Source organism: Cryptotermes secundus, unplaced genomic scaffold (assembly GCF_002891405.2).
Source record: "Cryptotermes secundus unplaced genomic scaffold, Csec_1.0 scaffold303, whole genome shotgun sequence".
In the NCBI taxonomy this organism is placed as follows: domain Eukaryota; kingdom Metazoa; phylum Arthropoda; class Insecta; order Blattodea; family Kalotermitidae; genus Cryptotermes; species Cryptotermes secundus.
The window spans coordinates 1993523-2013351 of NW_019726229.1; the positions used below are offsets into that span (position 1 = coordinate 1993523).

The 19829-nt window shown below is 37.6% G+C and overlaps 1 protein-coding gene across 4 annotated transcripts in view; it reads right to left on the reverse strand.

The window, feature by feature from the left end:
• LOC111864041 (calcitonin gene-related peptide type 1 receptor) overlaps positions 1–19829 on the reverse strand; it is a 523124-nt gene continuing 503295 nt past the window's right edge. For 2 of the 4 annotated variants that reach the window (XM_023850990.2, XM_023850991.2), the window contains exons 9-13: positions 11865–12030; positions 8085–8216; positions 5968–6009; positions 4326–4415; positions 1–900 (exon numbers count right to left, since the gene is read on the reverse strand). In XM_023850990.2, coding sequence (XP_023706758.1) covers positions 847–900; positions 4326–4415; positions 5968–6009; positions 8085–8216; positions 11865–12030 — 484 coding nt within the window. In that variant the 3' untranslated portion in view covers positions 1–846. Of the gene's footprint in view, positions 901–4320; positions 4416–5967; positions 6010–8084; positions 8217–11864; positions 12031–19829 lie in introns of all 4 variants that reach the window. The other 2 variants (XM_023850993.2, XM_033751302.1) reach the window with 2 other exon arrangements.

Consider the following 19829-nt stretch of genomic DNA (forward strand, 5'->3'; position numbering starts at 1 on the left):
TGTGGTTGTTTCCTGTTTATTCAAATATAGCTTACATAATCTACAAAAGTAACCAATTGCCAACATGTTTTCTTAAGGGCTTGATGTATTTAACGACATATTTTACAGGATAAAAGATCACAGTCATGTCAACTTCTTTCATTTGGACAGGAAATGTCAAATCTTCTAAACTTTATTTTGCATACCTTATATTTCAGTTTTAGAGATCAGTAACAATGGAGTCCAGGCATGAATGGCTGACTACTGGTGGTACATACTTTTGTGCATGTGATACTTCATGAATCACATTAACACTTAGCCTTAATTTGTGTCTTTGGTTTTGTATGATTTTAATAATTGCTGAGTATAAGTTAATAAAATATATTCAAACATGAAATTGTGCACTTAACTTTTATTTACTCTTTCATTTTTCATTCCCTCTTTTTTTATTTATTATGTTTAAGCTGGATTTGATATGTAAGTTCTCAAAATAGTTTTTTTAACAGAAACCTTTTTCTTACATCTATGGCTTACAAAAATGAAGACTTTCTGTAGTTCTAACATTAACTTTTGTGTTAATCCACTGCATTCATAAGACAACAAATTTCTGTTCACAGATGTGTCTTAACACAATGACTATAAATAATTGTCCAAAAGGGCAAAAACAAATAAGCCTAATTATCAGGAATGAAGGGTCTTGAAATAAGTTAGAGTAATCATGGCAGCTACTACTCTGTTGACTGCTTAAGTACATCTCTGAGGTTGTAATAATATTAGAAACTTATCAAAACAACAATGGATAATTTTCCGTTTTCCATACATACTTATGTACAGTCAATATGGTCCCCTATGCAGCACTTCGTTGCATCACACATTATCTTCATCCATTAAGATTCCATTCCCACCATTAGATCTCACAATCTGTAAAAATGAACAATAAATCCATCGTCAACAATTTTATTACTTCAGAAGAAGAAGCAATTTTATCTTAATACATAAATATCATTTTGTTTCCAATTTTTTTTTTATAAAATACTAAAACTTCGACAGGAACTAAAAAAACATGCACAAACTCTGCACTAAACATCCATTGCTACATTGAGTACAAAATAAAATAATGAAACCATGATATAGGGGCAGATAGAAGTGACCAGAAGACGAGGAAGAAGATGTAAGAAGATGCTGGATGACCTTGGGGACGGAAGAGGATATTTTCATTTGAAGGAGAAAGCTCTAGATTGCATCAAGTAGAGGAACTGTTTTGGAAGAGACTGTGGACCTGTTGTCTTGACAGATTACAGATGAATGAATGAAATCATGATGCTAGATAACTTTTCAGTTGATAAAAGAATAAAATAATGGAATAAATTAATAATTAACAAAGTTTCCATATCTGTACCATTTTCCGAAGTAAAATAATTACTCACTTGCTTTAAGTCAGCTAACTACTTCAAAACTGTCAAAAGTAATCTTACATGTGATTTTTCAGTATGGATGATATTAATGAACACACATTTTGGAACCAAGTTTTAATGGAATCTCAAGTGAGTTCTTGAATTTAATAATAAAATTCAGACTAAAATTAATTGACAAGGCTACTTTAAATATAGTTCATATTTATATTCAGTAACATTTATTAGTACAAGGCATGAAATTCTGAAGGGAGAGCCACTAATTAGATTGATTTTCACCCCTTCTGTAGCATATTATTTCTAATAAACTCTCAGTCAGTCAAGGTTATTTTAAGTATGATTTAGACATGAAAAGAATTCCTTCCAGTCCCAGATACCTGGCTTTTGGTGTGATCCTACTGTAGCTGGGGACGTACAAAACAAAACAAAACAAAACAAAAATGTTATTATAAGAATATGGATTTTTAGTATGTGATGATGTGAAGTTTGGTAAAGATACACCAAAGATTTGGCATCTGTCTTCTTCTAACACATATGTTCCAAACTACATGACAGTGCACCCTACAAGACTGAGGTCTTAATACTTACCACTGTGAGAACTAATATCTCATAATATCGTTACAAATTTTAATAAAACAATCACACTCTATTTTGACATACGAAGTTTCTCTGCATAATCGCCATTTTCCTTTGTGTACTTGGTCCAGCAGTCCATGTATTTCCTACTCTTGTCAGAGTTAAACTTCTGTTGTTGCCATCATCATAAGCAATGCTTACAAGGCTTCAATTCTTCTCATCACTGATGGATAATCTCAGGCTTGAAGCTTCAATCAGAGCTCCGGAAAGATGAACATTGCATTAGACAGGTCTAAGTCAATATTCTGTGGAAAATTTTGGATGACTTCAAACTTCTTGTTGTCAGTGATAATATAGTATGAGGAGCCACATGAGTGAACATTATTATGGAGCAAACTCACTTTTGGAAAGAGACTGCTACATTCTGATTAAAGTGTCAGTCACTATATCCAGTGCCAGCAACTGCTGTTCTTCTCTCATGAAATTTATCCCATATCAAACCAGTGGAATCTTATAAAGCTTAAAATCATTCTTCGTTGTAAAGTGTGAAAGAATTTGTGCTTTCTCTGCATTGATTATTTTTCATATCTCATTCCAGTCATTATGCAGCTAATGAAAGTCTCAGCTGCATAAAATCTAGACACAAGATTACATCAACCATGCAAAAAACTGTATCAGATCAGCAATCAGATTATAAATTATTTGTAAGTAGCAAGGTTTTCCATTATTCTCCAATCTAGATATTCCTGCAATGAGTAAAAGGAACCAATATGGAGAACTTCTTTCAAGGCATGTTTTAACTTATCAACATCATTTGTCATGTTCTGAAGATTCCGTGGTGAAATATTAAATATCATAATCCCGGAACAGTAGATGCTTATCTTGAATCTGCTGACTGGCCAGCACCATAATTTCAACAAATGTTACAATCAATGGTTGTCCAGAATGAGCATCATCAGCATCACACATCTACCCTCATTTGAATCTTTCCACCCATTTTTGTACTTTCCATTGGCTCACACACACACACACACACACACGTGCGCGCGCACACACACACACACACACACACACATACTGATCAGTGATTCTTTGCATATTTCACTGTTTCCCACACTGCCTTGTCAGTGTACAAATGAAATTAGTGATAGAACAGGATTTAGATTTTTGCATTTACCACTACTGTTGAAAAATTATTCTGATTGCACATAAATATAAATTACTTTTTCCTCTATGCTTTAAACGTTCATCATTCTGAAAAAAGTGCCCATAAATTTCTAGATTTCAATTATTTGTGCATCTTATATTACATATAAAGCTTTTCTTCTGTGCAAAGTTTTTAGGAAATTGATTGTATTTCCATGTAAAGTAGGCATTGTATTTGACAAAATTAAATTTGCTTGACAACACCTAGTTTAACATCCCAGTACCAAGTGTCACAGAATTGAATGTACTAGTTTCAGAGCAACAAACAGACATGCAGACAAGATGGATGTTATATGTATTCACATTGTAAAAATAAATATAAAAAGTTCAATCTGGAGTCACAGAGACGTTTTTCTTTCCGCTTCATGCTGACTTTCTGTATAGTGAACATTTTAATGATGTACATGCTATGCAAAGACTAGACATACATAGCAATATGAATAAAATCCATCCATTTAATCAGGTTCAGACATTAGTGAGGTGCACATACTTCACACATGGCCATACAGACGGACAGATACTTTCACAAGGATTACTTTCCGCATTCCGGAGCGCAGAAAACATGTAAATTCGTCAACATCTGCCAGTAGATTATTTTCTCGATCATGATAATAGGTGCATCAGTCATCATTCAATAATGGAGCTGAGCCCTTCTTGAGAAGCCGCCAATTGTGCAGCTACTCAAGAAGTTCCCAGCGTTTTATGGAACCTAAAGTTTCATTACTGTGTTCACAAGAGCCTTCCACTGGTCCGTACTGTGTGTTTGAGAAAGTAAATTTCTGAATTCTGTAAAATTGTGCGTCAGTTTTCCAATGGAACACAGGAATGGCTTAGCAGGCTTTGAATTCTCTGTGGTGCACAGCTGATCAGAATCTATAATTGTTCGTATGATTTCGATCAGGTATTATTATGAATAAAGCAGATCTACACGATATAAGTTGGTAGTAGAAAGAAAGAGCAGACTGAACATAAATGAAAGAAAGGATTTCAGTTCTCAGTGCAGAAAACGAATATCATGGTGTACTTTATTAATCTGAAAAGAGATGTAAAAATAATGAAAACATATATTAAATGATTTTAAATAACATATCATGCTTAACATGAATACACAACATTTCACAGGACATGATAAAGAAATTAACCTAACCTAACCTGACGTACCGAAACCGTGGTGGCTGTACAAGAATTGGCTCGTGGTCGAAACATTAAATGCTGCCATCTTCGCTTAATTTGAGCAACAACCTGAAACATACAACACACAAAATTTATAGGAAAGTTTTTATAGTTTCACTATTCAATTTAATTTTTGCATTAATATTTCCAATATAGAAAATGTCTCATCTCTTATGTGATAACTACTTTACTTTTACTGTGAAATCTTATGTCGTGAGTAAAATCTATAGAAATGAGCGGTAGTGATGCATAAAATTAATCAAATCTATGTGTCTGTGTACTGAAGAATATTTTGTGTAGTGTTAATGAAATGAAACAATGTATTATATCATGGTACTCTGCGTTATGATCCCGTGAAGTCTGGTAGATGGGTACAAATATTTTGGAGGGATATAATGCCATCTTCAGGATAGAAATACCAAAGTTTCAGGAGAGCATACCACTTTCACGTTCAGTTTAAAAGGACTTATATTCTAAAAAGGGATGCAGTGTGATCATTCAAAATATTACTGTTCTCTTATAAGACTAAATCATTTTGAATTGTTATCATGTTATAACCCAGATAATCATAATGCGAACTTTCACCACCATAAGAACCCCAAATATTATACCAAATAATTATACAGCATTTCATGGGCTATCACATCCACTGTATTATTATTATTATTATTATTATTATTATTATTGAATATACAAATAAATATAGATGTTATGTTGCCATAATGCTATTATTTTATTTCTATAAAGTAAGTACTCCAGTAAGGGTTGTGTTGTGAGATTTTCTCCTCTGGCCCACTTATAAATAAACTATTTTAGGTAGCCCCTTAAATTAATAATGGCTGGAGTCATGTGACATTGCTCTACAAAGCAAACAAACCCACAGGCTTTGATACATGGCACATAATTTAGTCTAATGGAACCTGAGGTTAAGTGTGTTACTAGACTCAAAACCAAGTCAACATAAACTCACACTTACAAAATATATTTTCTCTCTTGTCTCATTTAATATTATACTCCTTTTGTAATTCAAAGTGTAGTTTTTGACAGTGTTTGATACAAGCGTTTGTATGTTTCTCAGTTCCTGTTTATTACACTCCCTGCCCTGTATTTGGTTTCTTCATTTAAGCAACCTAACTGTATCAGATAATCAACACTATTGATAGTTGGAGTCCCATTAAGCAACATTTTATTTTATAACTGTTAGTCATTCAGGAGATTCTCATTAATACAGTGTTTCAGACATTTTGACTTTTTATTCTACAAAATGACAGAATAAGTTCTTTTCTGCTTCTTGCTTCAATTTCCTTTTAAGTGTTCCTAGTGCCAATTATCCATTTCTCACAAAGTACTGCATCTAGACATAAATGCAGGTTGCAAGATTATAGTTGTCTATTTATTACATTCTGTATTAAAATGGAGTTTGGGCAAGAAGGTAAATACTTCAGACCAGAAACATTTTCGACTTGTCTGTTCTTAAATTCATTGTAATGCTATTATTTGTTTGTTATTTGCAATTCTAACATTTAATATATTTATAAAATGCGGTATTTAAATATTGCCCCACTTATAGTGATGTTAATATATATTTTATCCTATATTGATGATGAAAATAGCATATTACCTCTCCATTGCAGAAGCAAAACAGCGTTGCAACACAGAGACCCTGCAACATAAATATCATGATAAGAACTCTGACGTACACATGTTAGCCAAATTATTGCCCATAGTAAACAAAAAATTATGGGAAGAAATTACGACATCTGCTTTCAATAAAATAGTTCAATGCATACACATATGGTGATGTTGGAAATTAATAATTATAAAAGTTAGTGACACATCTGTAAGCTCAATTTCAATTAGTATGAATTACAACTGTTTTCAGTCTTCCTCATAAATCATTTATAAACACAAAGTTTCACACAACTGCCATGTATGTGGCTGTTAACAAATAAAAATGTGTTTCATATAAGATTTATGGGAATGTGAAGAACCTTACTTCATTGAAAATTACCACCATCAAACAAAAGCTACAGAAACATTAATTTGCTAGAGGTCACTAAGTTATTATTTATGGTATGAGTTCTGTTGTGTGTCATAAATAGCGTTACTAAGTCCATCTACACAACAATAATATCCACAAAGAAAAAACAAATAGATACTAACAAATCAACATTCGTTTACTGGGCAGAGGTATTTCACTACCTGTTTCGACTTTCACGAGGTCATCATTAGGCAAATTTTATAAGAATTTGATCTTAGTTTTGGTATTGTGTTCTTTAATATGTATCCATATTATTAAAATTTATTTCAATTTTGATTGATAATACTGGCTTTGTGTTAAATACAATCTAACAAATACACACAATAAATACTATAATAATAAAATATAGTTTTTAATTAATTTAAACATTTTAAGACTAATACATATAGTTCGAATTTAACATTAATAAAGTTAACAGAATTGCTGAGTGTTAGGACTTTTCCATCGTCCGGAATTCTTGGTAATAGAAGACACGACGTTTCGGAAACTGGATCTGTTTCCGTCTTCGGGTGAGGAAGGAAGACACCTACTTAGTTGGGCTCCTTAGAAAGAGCTTATCTCAATCACTGGACAACTCAAGTCAGATTTGTCCAGCTATTTAAACAAATAAGACTATACTAGTTCAGCGGGAGATAACAAGAAACCATAAAATAAAAATTGTGATAGAGCACGCGCATGCGTGGAACTAGGATAGAAAAGGAGGTAGAAATTTGTGTTAGGAAACCTAGCTGACAAATCCAAGTACATGAGCACAAGTGCGAAGAAATTGGAAAAATTGCGAAGACATGTAACAACTAACACTAGCGCCATCTGTGGCGTAAAACCTGAACACTCGAGACTGGAACTTTATGGAAACGCATGAAGAGTCTCTCACGTCATGCAGATCTCTATGAGTTAGATACCTCATTACCAATGAGGAGTATCCATATAGGAGAAGTGTCCAAACTTGGTTGGCTGATTGGACACGTCGTGTCTTCTATTACCTAGAATTCCGGACGATTGAAAAAGTCCCAAAACCCAGTAATTCTGTGTGTCATCCACCGCCGTCAGAACCCTTTAGAAACCAATTAATAAAGTTATTAAAGTAGTTTTATTCTTTAAAGTAAAATTTATTTCTGAAAATTAACTACTCGAATTATATTTTGATTTACAGAGTTAGTTTTAAATAGGCTTAAAATTAGAAGTAGTTTTGCTTTCGTCAGATTTTTTTATGGTCTTAGTTACTAGATGTTAGAGTGTAGGTCGAATCAACGTAAGAGAGCCCTTCTCGGGATTCCTGTTACGTTGATTTTACTTCTAATCGTCGTGTAATGGTTTCCCAAGCGATTTTTCTTCATGTCGCTTTCAGCTAATTTTGTTTTCCATATGTGGAGATTTCTAATGCTTGCTTGATGTGTTCTGTGCGAAGGGAGCCCCGTTGATTTTGTGTTGTTAAAGTTTCAGTTCTGTCTTAGTATCGATTTTGTTTGTGGATATTGCTGTTGTGTAGACGGTCATATTAACGCTATTGTATGACACACAACAGGATGCTTACCATAAAAGAAAAAAGACAATATTCTTAAAAGTTAACTCAGCCCACCAACTGTTAATGCACATCCATCATGATCCTTTTATGCACTACTGTAAAGAACTGATTAGGAATACCTATTCACCCCATTTGCAGCATCAAAAAACGCACGTGCTTGATTGAAACTGACCTGGAATGAAGCTGTAATCGCTGATGTGACTTCATATATGCCCTCCCAGGGATGATTTTCTGACGGGCGGAATGGTGTCACTAGGTAATGTAGCCCCAGAAGTGGCACCAACAACAGGGTTGCCCGTAGAGCCTGCAACATATATCAGCCATATTGAAATATATGACTGCTCCTGGCTACAGCTTTTGTCATGTAAAAATTAATTCAGGTGACGCAGTGAGGCGGAAGATGTATTTAGTCATTATGAAGTAAAATCTTTGTGATTCGGGAGAATATCTTTCAAGCATTGTTCACTAACCCAAATTACGTTGTATCTTCAGCCTGGAAGCCATTATCTTTTCCTGTCACCAGTTCATCTACACTGTTTGGAAGTTATGGAGCCTATATAATGGCTGCCCCCACTCAATAAATGATACAATGTATGAAAGTCAGAGTAATGAGGCCCCAAAGAAAGATATTGTAGCATAATCACATGAAATGCCGGACCAATCTCTTATAAAGCGAGTCTTTCGTCTCGTTTTAAGTGCAGGAAATTAGATTTGTCTCATTCTGGTCCGTCACACTATTAATTACAAGGTAGATTTGTAGATTTTTAATACAATTTTAAATACATAGGGAAGCTATTTTATGGAAAAGTGAACATCACACTGCGTGCAGTGGGAAACCCCAATCGAATACCCAGCAAATACGCTTAAACGAAACATCACACGGAAATCTACACGTCAACGTGGCCGCATAGGGCAAACTGTGATATAGTGAGCACTATTCATAACCTAAGTGCATAATGTTAAAACATCTTATGTGACAGTGTTTCCTGCTCGTAGTGGTGCGCTTCTGAAGATGATTCTTTTGAATCGAAACATGTAAGGCGAATAAAGACTGAAGTGTTGTAAAACCTGTATGTCATACTGGACTAAAAGTTATCTACTTTGCAGGAAATTAGGCAAAAAGTGGAGTAGAATAAATATTAAATATTAAGCCGCGGATAAAGCTTTTCGAAAATACGTGCATTCAGAATTTGAGTTCAAAGTTTGTATATAACTGGATAACAGCATCAGAATCTACAAGACAGTTCGCTGACCGGCTCCGACTTAGATGTAATCTTTATTTATTTAAGTAGTATTTTTTTAATTCTCACTGTGGGGGGGTGGAGTCCAGCTGGGTCTACACGGCACGTCGGCCACTGATTGGCCTACTGTACCTGCCCCGGGTGATTATGATGATGGAGAATTTGGTGGAATAAAGATTGGCGGAGGAAACCGAAGTACTAGGAGAGAACCTGGCCCAGCGCCACTTTGTTCACCACAAAAGCAACTTGACCAGACCCGGGCTGGAACCCGGGCCGCCGCGGTGGGAAGCCTGCGGCTAACCGCTTGAGCTATGGCGCGGCCACGTAATCCGTTCCTCTTATACCTTACGGTGTATTTATTTTTTTCTTTAATTTTTTATCATTTTACAGATGGTATGACTGATAGGACGGGTGATCAGCCCGTCGCAAGGCCTCTACCTAAACACAGGGCAACACAAANCCACCTGTATACGCTGCAACCTAAATAGCTCAAGCGCGTTACTTCCACAATAATACTATTAGCAGTCACTATATTTTAACAATATGTTAAATGCATATTTTCATTTGACGGCCGCAACTTTCTTTCACGATGTATTTCTGAAATACTAGTATGTCGTTACGGCCGGGCACGGTAGCCGAGCGGTCTAAGGCATGTACTGTCTTCGCTCGCTTGGAAACCGGGATCGTGGGTTCGAATCCCACTCAGGCCATGGATATTTAGTTTGTGTGTGTGTGTGCGTTTTTCTGTGTTTATGTAAAGGTAGAGGCCTTGCGACGAGCTGATCACCCGCCCAAGGAGTCCTACCGAATGTGTAAGATCTAGAAAAACCGAAGTGAACGGAGAAGTTCATGGAGGTAAGCCTAGGCCCACTGGGGCTGTAGTGCCAAGGGGGGAAAAAAATGTCGTTACGATATGGTTTAATTGCTCGGGGCACAATTTGCCTTCTTTTGTGAGCCAAGCTGTCCTGTTGATCTGCAGACAGATACGAGAGGATTAGTGGCCCTAATACAAAATAAGCTATACGTTGTCCGTGCCACTTGACGACAGGCTTATCAATACAGGGCTAGATACAAGAACATGTCTGGCAAAATAGTGCACTCCTTAGTCAACTGTGCCTATCCTACGAAATTCTGTTAGCCCTAAAGTTTCTGTAACGATATTTAGACGCCTCGTCACGCTTTTAGCACAAACGTTAAGACGCCGAAATCAATAAATTAATACCTTGTAATTACCACAGTTATTTCTAGCTCTATTTTTGAAACTTAAATTATTAATGTTGTCTCCATTTATCACGTACCTGAACAGTCATGAAATTCACATCTGATTACGTGAAAATCTTCTTCTGACCCATGACAATCAGTATTTAAAAATGTTACTTTCCTTTCATCTACGCCTGGGATCTTTCTACGTTCCAAACCATTTGAAACCCCATTAATCCCTGACAGTGGAAATAAGTCAACATATATATATATATTCATTCATCGATAATCTGTCAGACTATCCAGGAAAGGTGATAATGTTGTAGTTTTTCCATTTGCTTTCCACATCGCAGTACAACAGCCGTTCAAACCACTCTGGTCACGCCTGTTGCTATACGAACGTGAACCATATATATATATATATATATATATATATATACGCTTTTCTGATGCAGCCTGAATCTGCATTATTAGTATTTGTACTTAAATTTGTACCTAAATTTATAACCAAAATTTATACTATTTTTCTTTAGGGTATTGTGTTTGTTTATGTAGGATGTAACTCCCCGTGTTTCATTTAACGCATTAGTAATCATACATGCATGAAATTGAGTACCAGATATGCGTGTACATATTATCCCAGAATATTTAACCCAAATTTCGCTTTTATACCATTGCACCAAATTTCTTTCCACATACAATATTACCTAACTGGATTTTGCTTTATAAATATTTTAAACAGGCCTTTACATCCGCAATGAAAGTAGTAATTGTATTATTCCGGACTGAGAGCTCCACTTTAATCTTATGCTATACATAGTGGCCCAAGACTCAGTAAACATAAAATATTCTTTCGTTTTAACGGGAATGATCAGATTTGAACCTGTCAGTTAACTGTTAGAGCGGTATAAGAATCATTGCGAGATGTGCACTGAGCATGGAGCATTTCGTTCCGAACAACAGCATAAATTCAGCATGTAATAAAGAAATTTCTATTTTATTTTACGCGCAATTTATTTATAGTTAACTGATTTTGGGGTCATTCTTTATATTTTGCCCAACACTGCCTTTGTTACTGGTAGTAATCAGTCACATAAGCACCGGTCGAGGCACCAGAAATCACACAGCATGATTTACACTTGTAGTACAAATGCTTTTTCGGATTAAGAGATGAGATATTGGCCAGTTTTAAGCCTTTCCAGCGTACTATATAGCATTCACTTCTCATGATGACCAATTGCAAGGAGGTCTCCCTGATTCGGAGCAAAATTCGCCATTTTCAGATACTGCTGCGTTCGTTGTTTATGACAACAGAGGCAAAGCCATTCTTTGGATGGTTTGTTTCTTGTTCTGTATCGACGTCGTTGATAACAAAAGAAGATTCGACAGCGTGCTTTTCAAGTTGTGTCTGTGGATTAAAATTTCTCGCTCAATAGATGCAAATAAATGTAATGCAAAAACAGCGCCCGGGACTTGTGAGTGGTGAGGGGATCTCTTGAAGGCAAACAGACCTGTAAAAGGGTGCTGGACGGGCGTGAGGACCCGACGCGGGGCCCGGCTCGCAGTTTGAGGAGAAGTACCCGCAGGATGTTGCAGAGGAAGATGAGGTTCAGCACCATGGAAGCGCACACTGGAACGATGAGCACTATAGTGTATGGGCTTTCGTTAATCCAGCACCTGTATACACACACACACACACATGGGCTTTCCTGTGAAATGCTGAGGTGGATCAAAAACACACAATTCTAAAAATTTTATGTGAAAACAGCAGATGTTGGAACTTATGCTGTGACCATCGTTATCATGCATGGAACATAATAACACAAAAAGCTCGTACATATACAACATGCGTGCGTGAACTTTCCATGTGATTATACATTAATTTATGACATGACGATGTACTTGTGTATCAGTGTTGAAACACGTTTCGTCATAATGTAAACTGAACATTCAAATAGGTCCACACATATTTCAGGTTGCCAAAACCACAGGCAATTTTTGCGTTACAATCCGTCGCGTATCTTGCAGTTGAAATACACGGCTGTTCCACCAGCCTTAACTGATCTTAGATAATAATGTAATCTGTGATTCGTGTATAGGTACAACCCCCCCCCCCACGTCTCTCATAACAACGGATGGGCACCGTATCTTCCCCTGCCAGCAAATGTAACGCATTTACGAGTAGTTAAATCATTAACACAGATAATACAGTGATAATGGAAGAGGCTCGAATGTCAGGGTGAAGTGGTAGACATATTTTTACGTTCGGAGAGCTCTAGATTCGAGTCTGGGCCCACAGACCAGCCAAAAAAAAAACTGAGGAGTTTGATTCTTTTCCTCATTCTCCCCATGCAAAATGAAAGTATGTCAGTTTTGTGCAGTTCATGTCCGCTTATATCTACCCCCTGTCCAATTCGTCATTCCGTAAGAAGATAAAAAGACACGTTAAGCAAGTGAAGACTCTATCACAGTGACAATTACTCCGGAATCCTTAGCCTGAATTAACTGACAGGAAGCATAACATTTTTCAGTTTCGATATAGAAGGGACTGAACAAAACAACAGCTTCTTACAAATAGTTTTATTTTTGTCGGAAATTTAATTTATTCGCCATAACCGTGTCATGTCATACACAGTACTCGTGTAACAAGTTCTTTTCATTGGAGTTATAAGGAAGAAGTTCAGCAACTTCTGATCTGCTCGTAATTTGATTGTAATAACTTGGTACGAGCTTCGAGAGGTGACTTAAATCAGCAGTACTCAGAACTATTTTATACGTTAGGCTACACCTACTCGGATCCTGTCAAGCGGTGTTTGTAAAGTAAATGCTTCTTTTTTTATTGCTAGTGGTGTGGGACTAAGTCCCTTGTACTGCTGCCACTTCTGGCCTATTGTACCAGCCCCAGATGATAGGTGAGGGTGATTGTGAAGCAATTGGTGGAATGAAGACTGACAGGGGAAACCGAAGTACTCGGAGAAAACCTGCCCTAGCGCCACTTTGTCCACTACAAATCCCACTTGACCACACGCGGGTTCGAACTCGGGCCGCCGCGGTGGGAAGCCATCGACTAACCGCTTGAGCTATGGCGCGGCCTGGACTTCAGTCTTAGTAAGCAACTGGTACTGAGTTCAAAATTTTGAGATATGTTACTACACATAAGGGTTTAATATTTTGAGGAAAATATCTTAGCTAACTCTCAAGAATTTAAGTAAGATAATTTACAATATTTTTCGTGCAGTGCAATGAAGTTTTGAAAAGTACAGGGTGATATCTACATATCGAGACAATGGATGGCACCATTAATCACAGCTGTTCACTAAGAACGTGTTACCTAACGTCTTAATACAGTAGTCATGTCCCCTTTTGCACAAGCAGGTACAGTCCGGGTAAAACCTCAACAAAGGAACTGTAGATATCGGATGAAAATTTTAGTGAATATTGTAATTATTTCTGACAGATACTGAGATAATACCTTAGAAGAAGCCACGCACTTTCCAACTATAACTTTGTAACCAGCCTGCTCTCACTCTTCCTGAGCTAGCTCAGGAATTAAGGCAGTTGCTCAATAATATGTATGTCAAATTCTATGATATTCCGTACTGATGTCAAGTTGTATTACTTGTTGGGGTTTTTTGAATTTCTCAAGCAGAAATTCTTTAATTAAATTCGGTCTTAAACAACGTGCATTTTCTTAGCTTTTATTACAAGCTTTCGTATACGAATGCCACTTATATTGCGTATTTTAAGCACGTTTTATAGTAAAAATTACGTAGCGTCGGTTAGTAAAATGGCTGTAAAGGATGAATCGGAAAATACATGGGAGGAAGCGGAAGTAGCAAATATCGAGGTACTGAGCGTATGATTTCATAATACGTTACTACAATAAGTATATTAGGGTCTATATAAAAATCGAACATAAATTTTCATAACGGACATAAATATTTATACACTTAATTTCTTTCGGTGGAAAGAGTTTGTAGAACTGAAGACTAGACCTTTGCACGAAAGATGCTTTTCCAGCAGACTGTGAAATACGAGTATCTATACAATTTTCACCCCTTTCAGAGGTCAGCACTTATTACTTTGACATACAACCCTCTTTAGGTTTTCTTCTTTTCTGACTTTTAAAATATGTTCCACCTTTTCTTTCGCTTTTTTTACCAACATAGGAAGACAAACAAAGGTTTGTTTTGTCGTAATACTGATTTTTCCTCGCGAGCGGAATATCCTGATCTCTAAATATACATTTTTATCTCGCAATTCCAGGTTGATTCCCCAGGGTATAAAACTGTATCGGTAAGAAAAATACAAATTATATTAAATAAGGGCCCCGCCATAGCTCAAGCGGTTAGTCGCCGGCTTCCCACCGCTGCGATCCGGGTTCGATCCCGGGTCTGGTCAAGTGGGATTTGTGGTGGACAACGTGGCGCTGGGGCTGGTTTTCTCCGAGTATTTCGGTTTCCCCTGCCAATCTTCATTCTACCAATTGCTCCATAATCACCCTCACCTATCATCTGGGGCTGGAAAAATAGGCCAGAAGTAGCCGCAGTACAAGGGACTTAGTCCCACCTCACTAGCAATAAAAAAGATATTAAATAAGGTTCCTATTTCTTTCTTCTGGCTCTCAACAAATCTCCGACAGGACGGAATACATGAGCGCACACAACCTGGAATTAGGATCAATTCAGTTTCTGTCATAAACCTAGTTAAAAATATAACTGTTAGTCTTTGTGAATGTTAACGACGTCGTTGCATAAATCACTGGTAAGCTTATACTGGGTGTCATAGAAGAACACTACGCACAATGCGTTTTGCTATAACTATTGTGAAAATACTATGGATTCAATAGGAGCAAGATGTTAGATCCACAGTTCATGTCTCTATTCACACATGAGTGTGACGGTTATACTTATATATTTTTCCAGCATTTTGGCATAATCTTTAGAGAAAATTGGGTATAAATATGGAAGGAAATACTGTATTTCTGGTGCAGACAAAGAGTTGTGACAAGTTAACATTCCCAAAAGAAAAATTTTATGGAAATTAACTGGAATATCCTGTCGACATTAAATAAATTACGGAGAGGCAGCTTTAAGCGTGAGTATATAAGTTTTCTTCTTAAACTCAATTTTAGTGAAACCGATACATGCTTTGTCATTCTCAGCAAACTACGCAACCAACTGTGTAGTCATTTTCAGCGAAGCAAAACGTTTTATTTAACTGTCGATTTGTCCTTCCTTCGTTGGACTTAACTAGACTCTACATAATTTTCAACTGAAAGCGACTAGCCTGCAGAAGGAGAGCGAACTGAAAGTGAAACTTCACCCGTACGAAGCGTGCCAATTTCTTGCACACCACCCTTCACTAACGGCAGAGGTTACATTCCTGAACAACACTGCTGGGGCAATATTACAACACTTTATGGGAAACTGAAGAATAGTGGCTGACGTCAACACTCGCCAAAACTGAGTTTCTTGTTCTTTCATTTAACTCACGAACTACTTAACAGGTTAGACAAAAAGTTAAGAGAAGCCACAAAAAGACGCAACGCGGCTGTAATCTGGAAGCTGGAAAATTGATGGCGGATGTCGCTGATGATCTGTCCCAAACAAAAGCGAATCTGCTGGTCCTGAAGTTACGAACTTTTCTGGGTGCACAAAAATATGAAAGCGTGAACATACTGCCACGTATTTGTGTGTGTGTGACTTATAGACGGGATATGGATTGAATACTGAATTTATTGTTCATTTCTATACACCACTCGAAACTACACTTTACAGATCGCTGACACACACAGACTACTGTCCTCAATTTATTACAGTTTTCATTAGCCGTTTCCTAGCAATAGACTTAACACTGAAGATTCTTCAGCTTCCGTTGTCATGCCGTTGCAGCTGGTTGACACTCCAGACTTGAATTCATGGCGCCATCTCTTCAGTTTCCCTTGCAGAGCCCAGTTCTCGACTAACTGCTCACTTGGGGCGCGCCATAGCTCAAGAGATTAGTCGCTGGCTTCCCGATCCCGGGTCTGGACAAGTGGGATTTGTGGTGGACAAAGTGGCGCTGGGGTCGGTTTTCTCCGAGTACTTCGGTTTCCCCTGCCAATCTTCATTCCACCAATTGCTCCACAATCACCCTTACCTATCATCTGGGGCTGGTACAATAGAGCAGAAGTGGCCGCAGTACAAGGGACTTAGTCCCACCCCACTAGCAATAAAAAAAACTGCTCACTTGAAACCCGGAACTCGACTGCTGAGTCTGAGTTTCAGTCTCATGTTACGACCGATGGTCAGTCGGCCACTTTGTCTTGGAATAAAGCACCCATCTGAGGCTTATGGCCAGATTTTTATTACTGTCAGACAATTGTGGGTTTCTTGATGTGAGGCGCTCTCTCTGACGAGAGGACGGGTCTGTCGTTTACAATTGCTCCTGGGCGTCATCAGCGCAGACATTTTCGGGTCCCAGTTCCTTGGGACTCGTGACCATACTTTACTGTCTCAGATATGAGACTTCCCTTTCCTTCGCGTCCTACGACTCGCAGGTTTACGGTGGAGGTATTCGAACCCGAATCCTCATGGGAGACTGTATGTTCTCAATTGAAATCTACAGAGTCGTTGCTTAGCGATGAACGTCTCCTCGAGCTCCATTATTCCCGCCTTCAGGCGTCATGTCATAATACAAAATCAAATATGTCAATTAGTAAAACTGCGCACCAATTCACGATCATCGATACTGTTAAGCATGCAATTTGAAAAAGAGCATCAGGCGAGTCTTTAAGAGATGCGTACTGTGAAACGACGACTGAAAGTCAACGTCAGAGTCAGGAGTCAAAGATACTTTAAGACTGACCGTTTACCGCCAAACCCTTTTGGAATCATGGACATAGAATCTTTTTGTAACCGAAACCTTGAGGTCAGAGTCTGTTACGAGTATATTGTCACGTGTATTAGTGACTATACATGGGGTTGGGATTGGTAATTGCATTCACTGATCACTCACAAGTCGTAACTGCAACTAAGTATAACACTCTTGACGATTCCAACACTACAAACTACTCCACACTGAATCTTCTGAGTGTTCATGAGAATGTGCTACAGAAGGCCGCATGGGCAATGCCTAGGCCTTTTTTGTATTTACAATATTTTTTCTACAATAAAGAAAAAATCCTCACGGCCGTTAATCTCGGTTTTCTAGACCGGAGTCGCTATTTTCTTGAAATAGTTCCTCAATTATCCTCACGAGGCTGAGTGGGCCCCGTTCCATACCCACTACTTCTCAGAAAATCTGGTAGCGTCGGGACCCGAACCCGGGACATCTGGATCTGTAGCCAAAAAAAACTGACTACTAGTCCACAGAGGCGGTCTTGGGTCGGGCCACAGCATAGAAAAACGTCTATTGCCTAGCAATGGATGTCTTCTATTGTTGCGTGTTCTTTGGAATGTGTTTACCTAGAAACGGGCTCTTTACCGAGAATCTGTCCCCGCGGGATAGTGTTTATCGAGCCGTTGCCTATCAATGGGTCTATATGTCACATTATGTTATTCTGTAATGCCAAAGAAAGTGGAGACTAAATAAGAACATCGAATGTTTCAGTTAGGCCAAAGGTAGATCAGGATTCACAGACATCAGTTACAATATCGTCACATCCGTGTCTATATAGTGTAATATCAGAATCAAGGTTTCGACTTTTCGGTCTGTTCTGTTTCTCTATAAGATAATTTGATCTTTCAGTGTAATTTCGGGCGTTCAATGGATCTTGTTCCTCTAGTGTGCAGTCCATTAACGGTTTGGGAATATATCCAGGTTCCACCTTCTCAACACGATAAGCACATTTAAGTCAATTATTCTGAATTTTATTATTTGAATTAAATATATTTTATTTATAATCGCGGTTTATAACTTAATCTTTATCATGTGTCCCGCCATATTCCCATGAAATTTTACTTCTGCTCTTTCCATCATTTGCCTCTGCTTTTGTATCATTATTCGGTTTCCGAGCCGCATCTTAATGATTAAATAGCCACAGCTTTGTGTTTCCTTCCTCCCCTCTTTATTCAATAGGCTTCTTATTTTCCCTCATATGTAGTTACATTTTTTTTTTCTGTGGCACTACAGCCCCAGTGGGTCTAGGTCTACCTCCATGAAACTCTCCGTTTCACTTCGGTTTACTAGATCTTAGACATACGGTAGGACTCCTTGGGCGAGTGATCAGCTCGTCGCAAGGCCTCTACCTGTAGACAAACACAGAAAAACACACACAAACATCCATGCCCTGAGTGGGATTCGAACCCAAGATCCCGGCTTCCGAGCGAGCGAAGACAGTACATGCCTTAGACCGCTCGGCTACCGTGACCGGCTTTGTATAAGAATAATATATAAGAATTCAGTTCGTACCTCACAGGAAACAGATCCGAACCCACGATCCCGGCTTCCGAGCGAGCGAAGACAGTTCATGCCTTAGACCGCGCAGCTACCGTGACCGGCCTGGTCATATTTACTCAGATTCATTTCCAAACTTTATTTGAAAATACTACACCCTACGTAATTAAAATGGTTTACTTACACAATAGTTTCATCTTACAGGTTATTTTCATCAAAAAGACATTATTTTACTTTCCATGTTCATAGTTAAGGTGCATTTCTTGATTATTTTAATTAATCTATGCTTAGATTTTTGTAGATAATCTTCATTTTCATCTATAATTACCTGATCATCAGCCGACAAAACTATATTAAGTTTCATGGTTGGGTTCAGAATAATCTGTTCAGAATTCTTCTATCACTTCTCTATGATTTCTTTTATCTAAACACTGAAAATCCCAGGTGATAGTTGGAGAGTTTGTCTAACTCTTTATTATCTTCTAAAATATTCTGTTGAATGCTATTTCGAGTTGTATTTATTTTGTGATCATTGTTATTGAATTACATTTTTTGTAATTGAGAAAAAAACGACATGTGTTTGGAAACTTCGGAGTACAGAATATACTTCCGGTTCAGTCTGCTCAGAGGAACTTATTTCCTTTGTACAAAATGGAATAAGGAAACTGCTTCGGGGATTCTTTCCACCAGAGCAACAAAAGAAGTACACTACTAGCGACACGCACTGTTTACTTCCATGCATTTATATGTCTGTGCAAAAATACATGATTTTTGTCTCTCGCTTGGCTTGCATTTTCATATCTGCAGGCACAGACCATGTAACAAAAACCAATTCATTGACAACGTAATTAAAATAAGCAAGAGGATGTGGGCGTTCTCGTCCAAGTAATACATATTTGTCATACGCGTAAATTGAAATGTTGTTATGACATTGGCTTTGACATTAATTTCCTGCAGGCAGGCTCCAGAAATTCATTCTTTCACAACTATTCACACCACGAAGTGTGAAATTGCTTTTCGTTACATATTCAACACATCAAAAAATATGTTAAGCAAATCTGTAAACTGAAATGTGGCCTATATGTTCTGTGGCATAC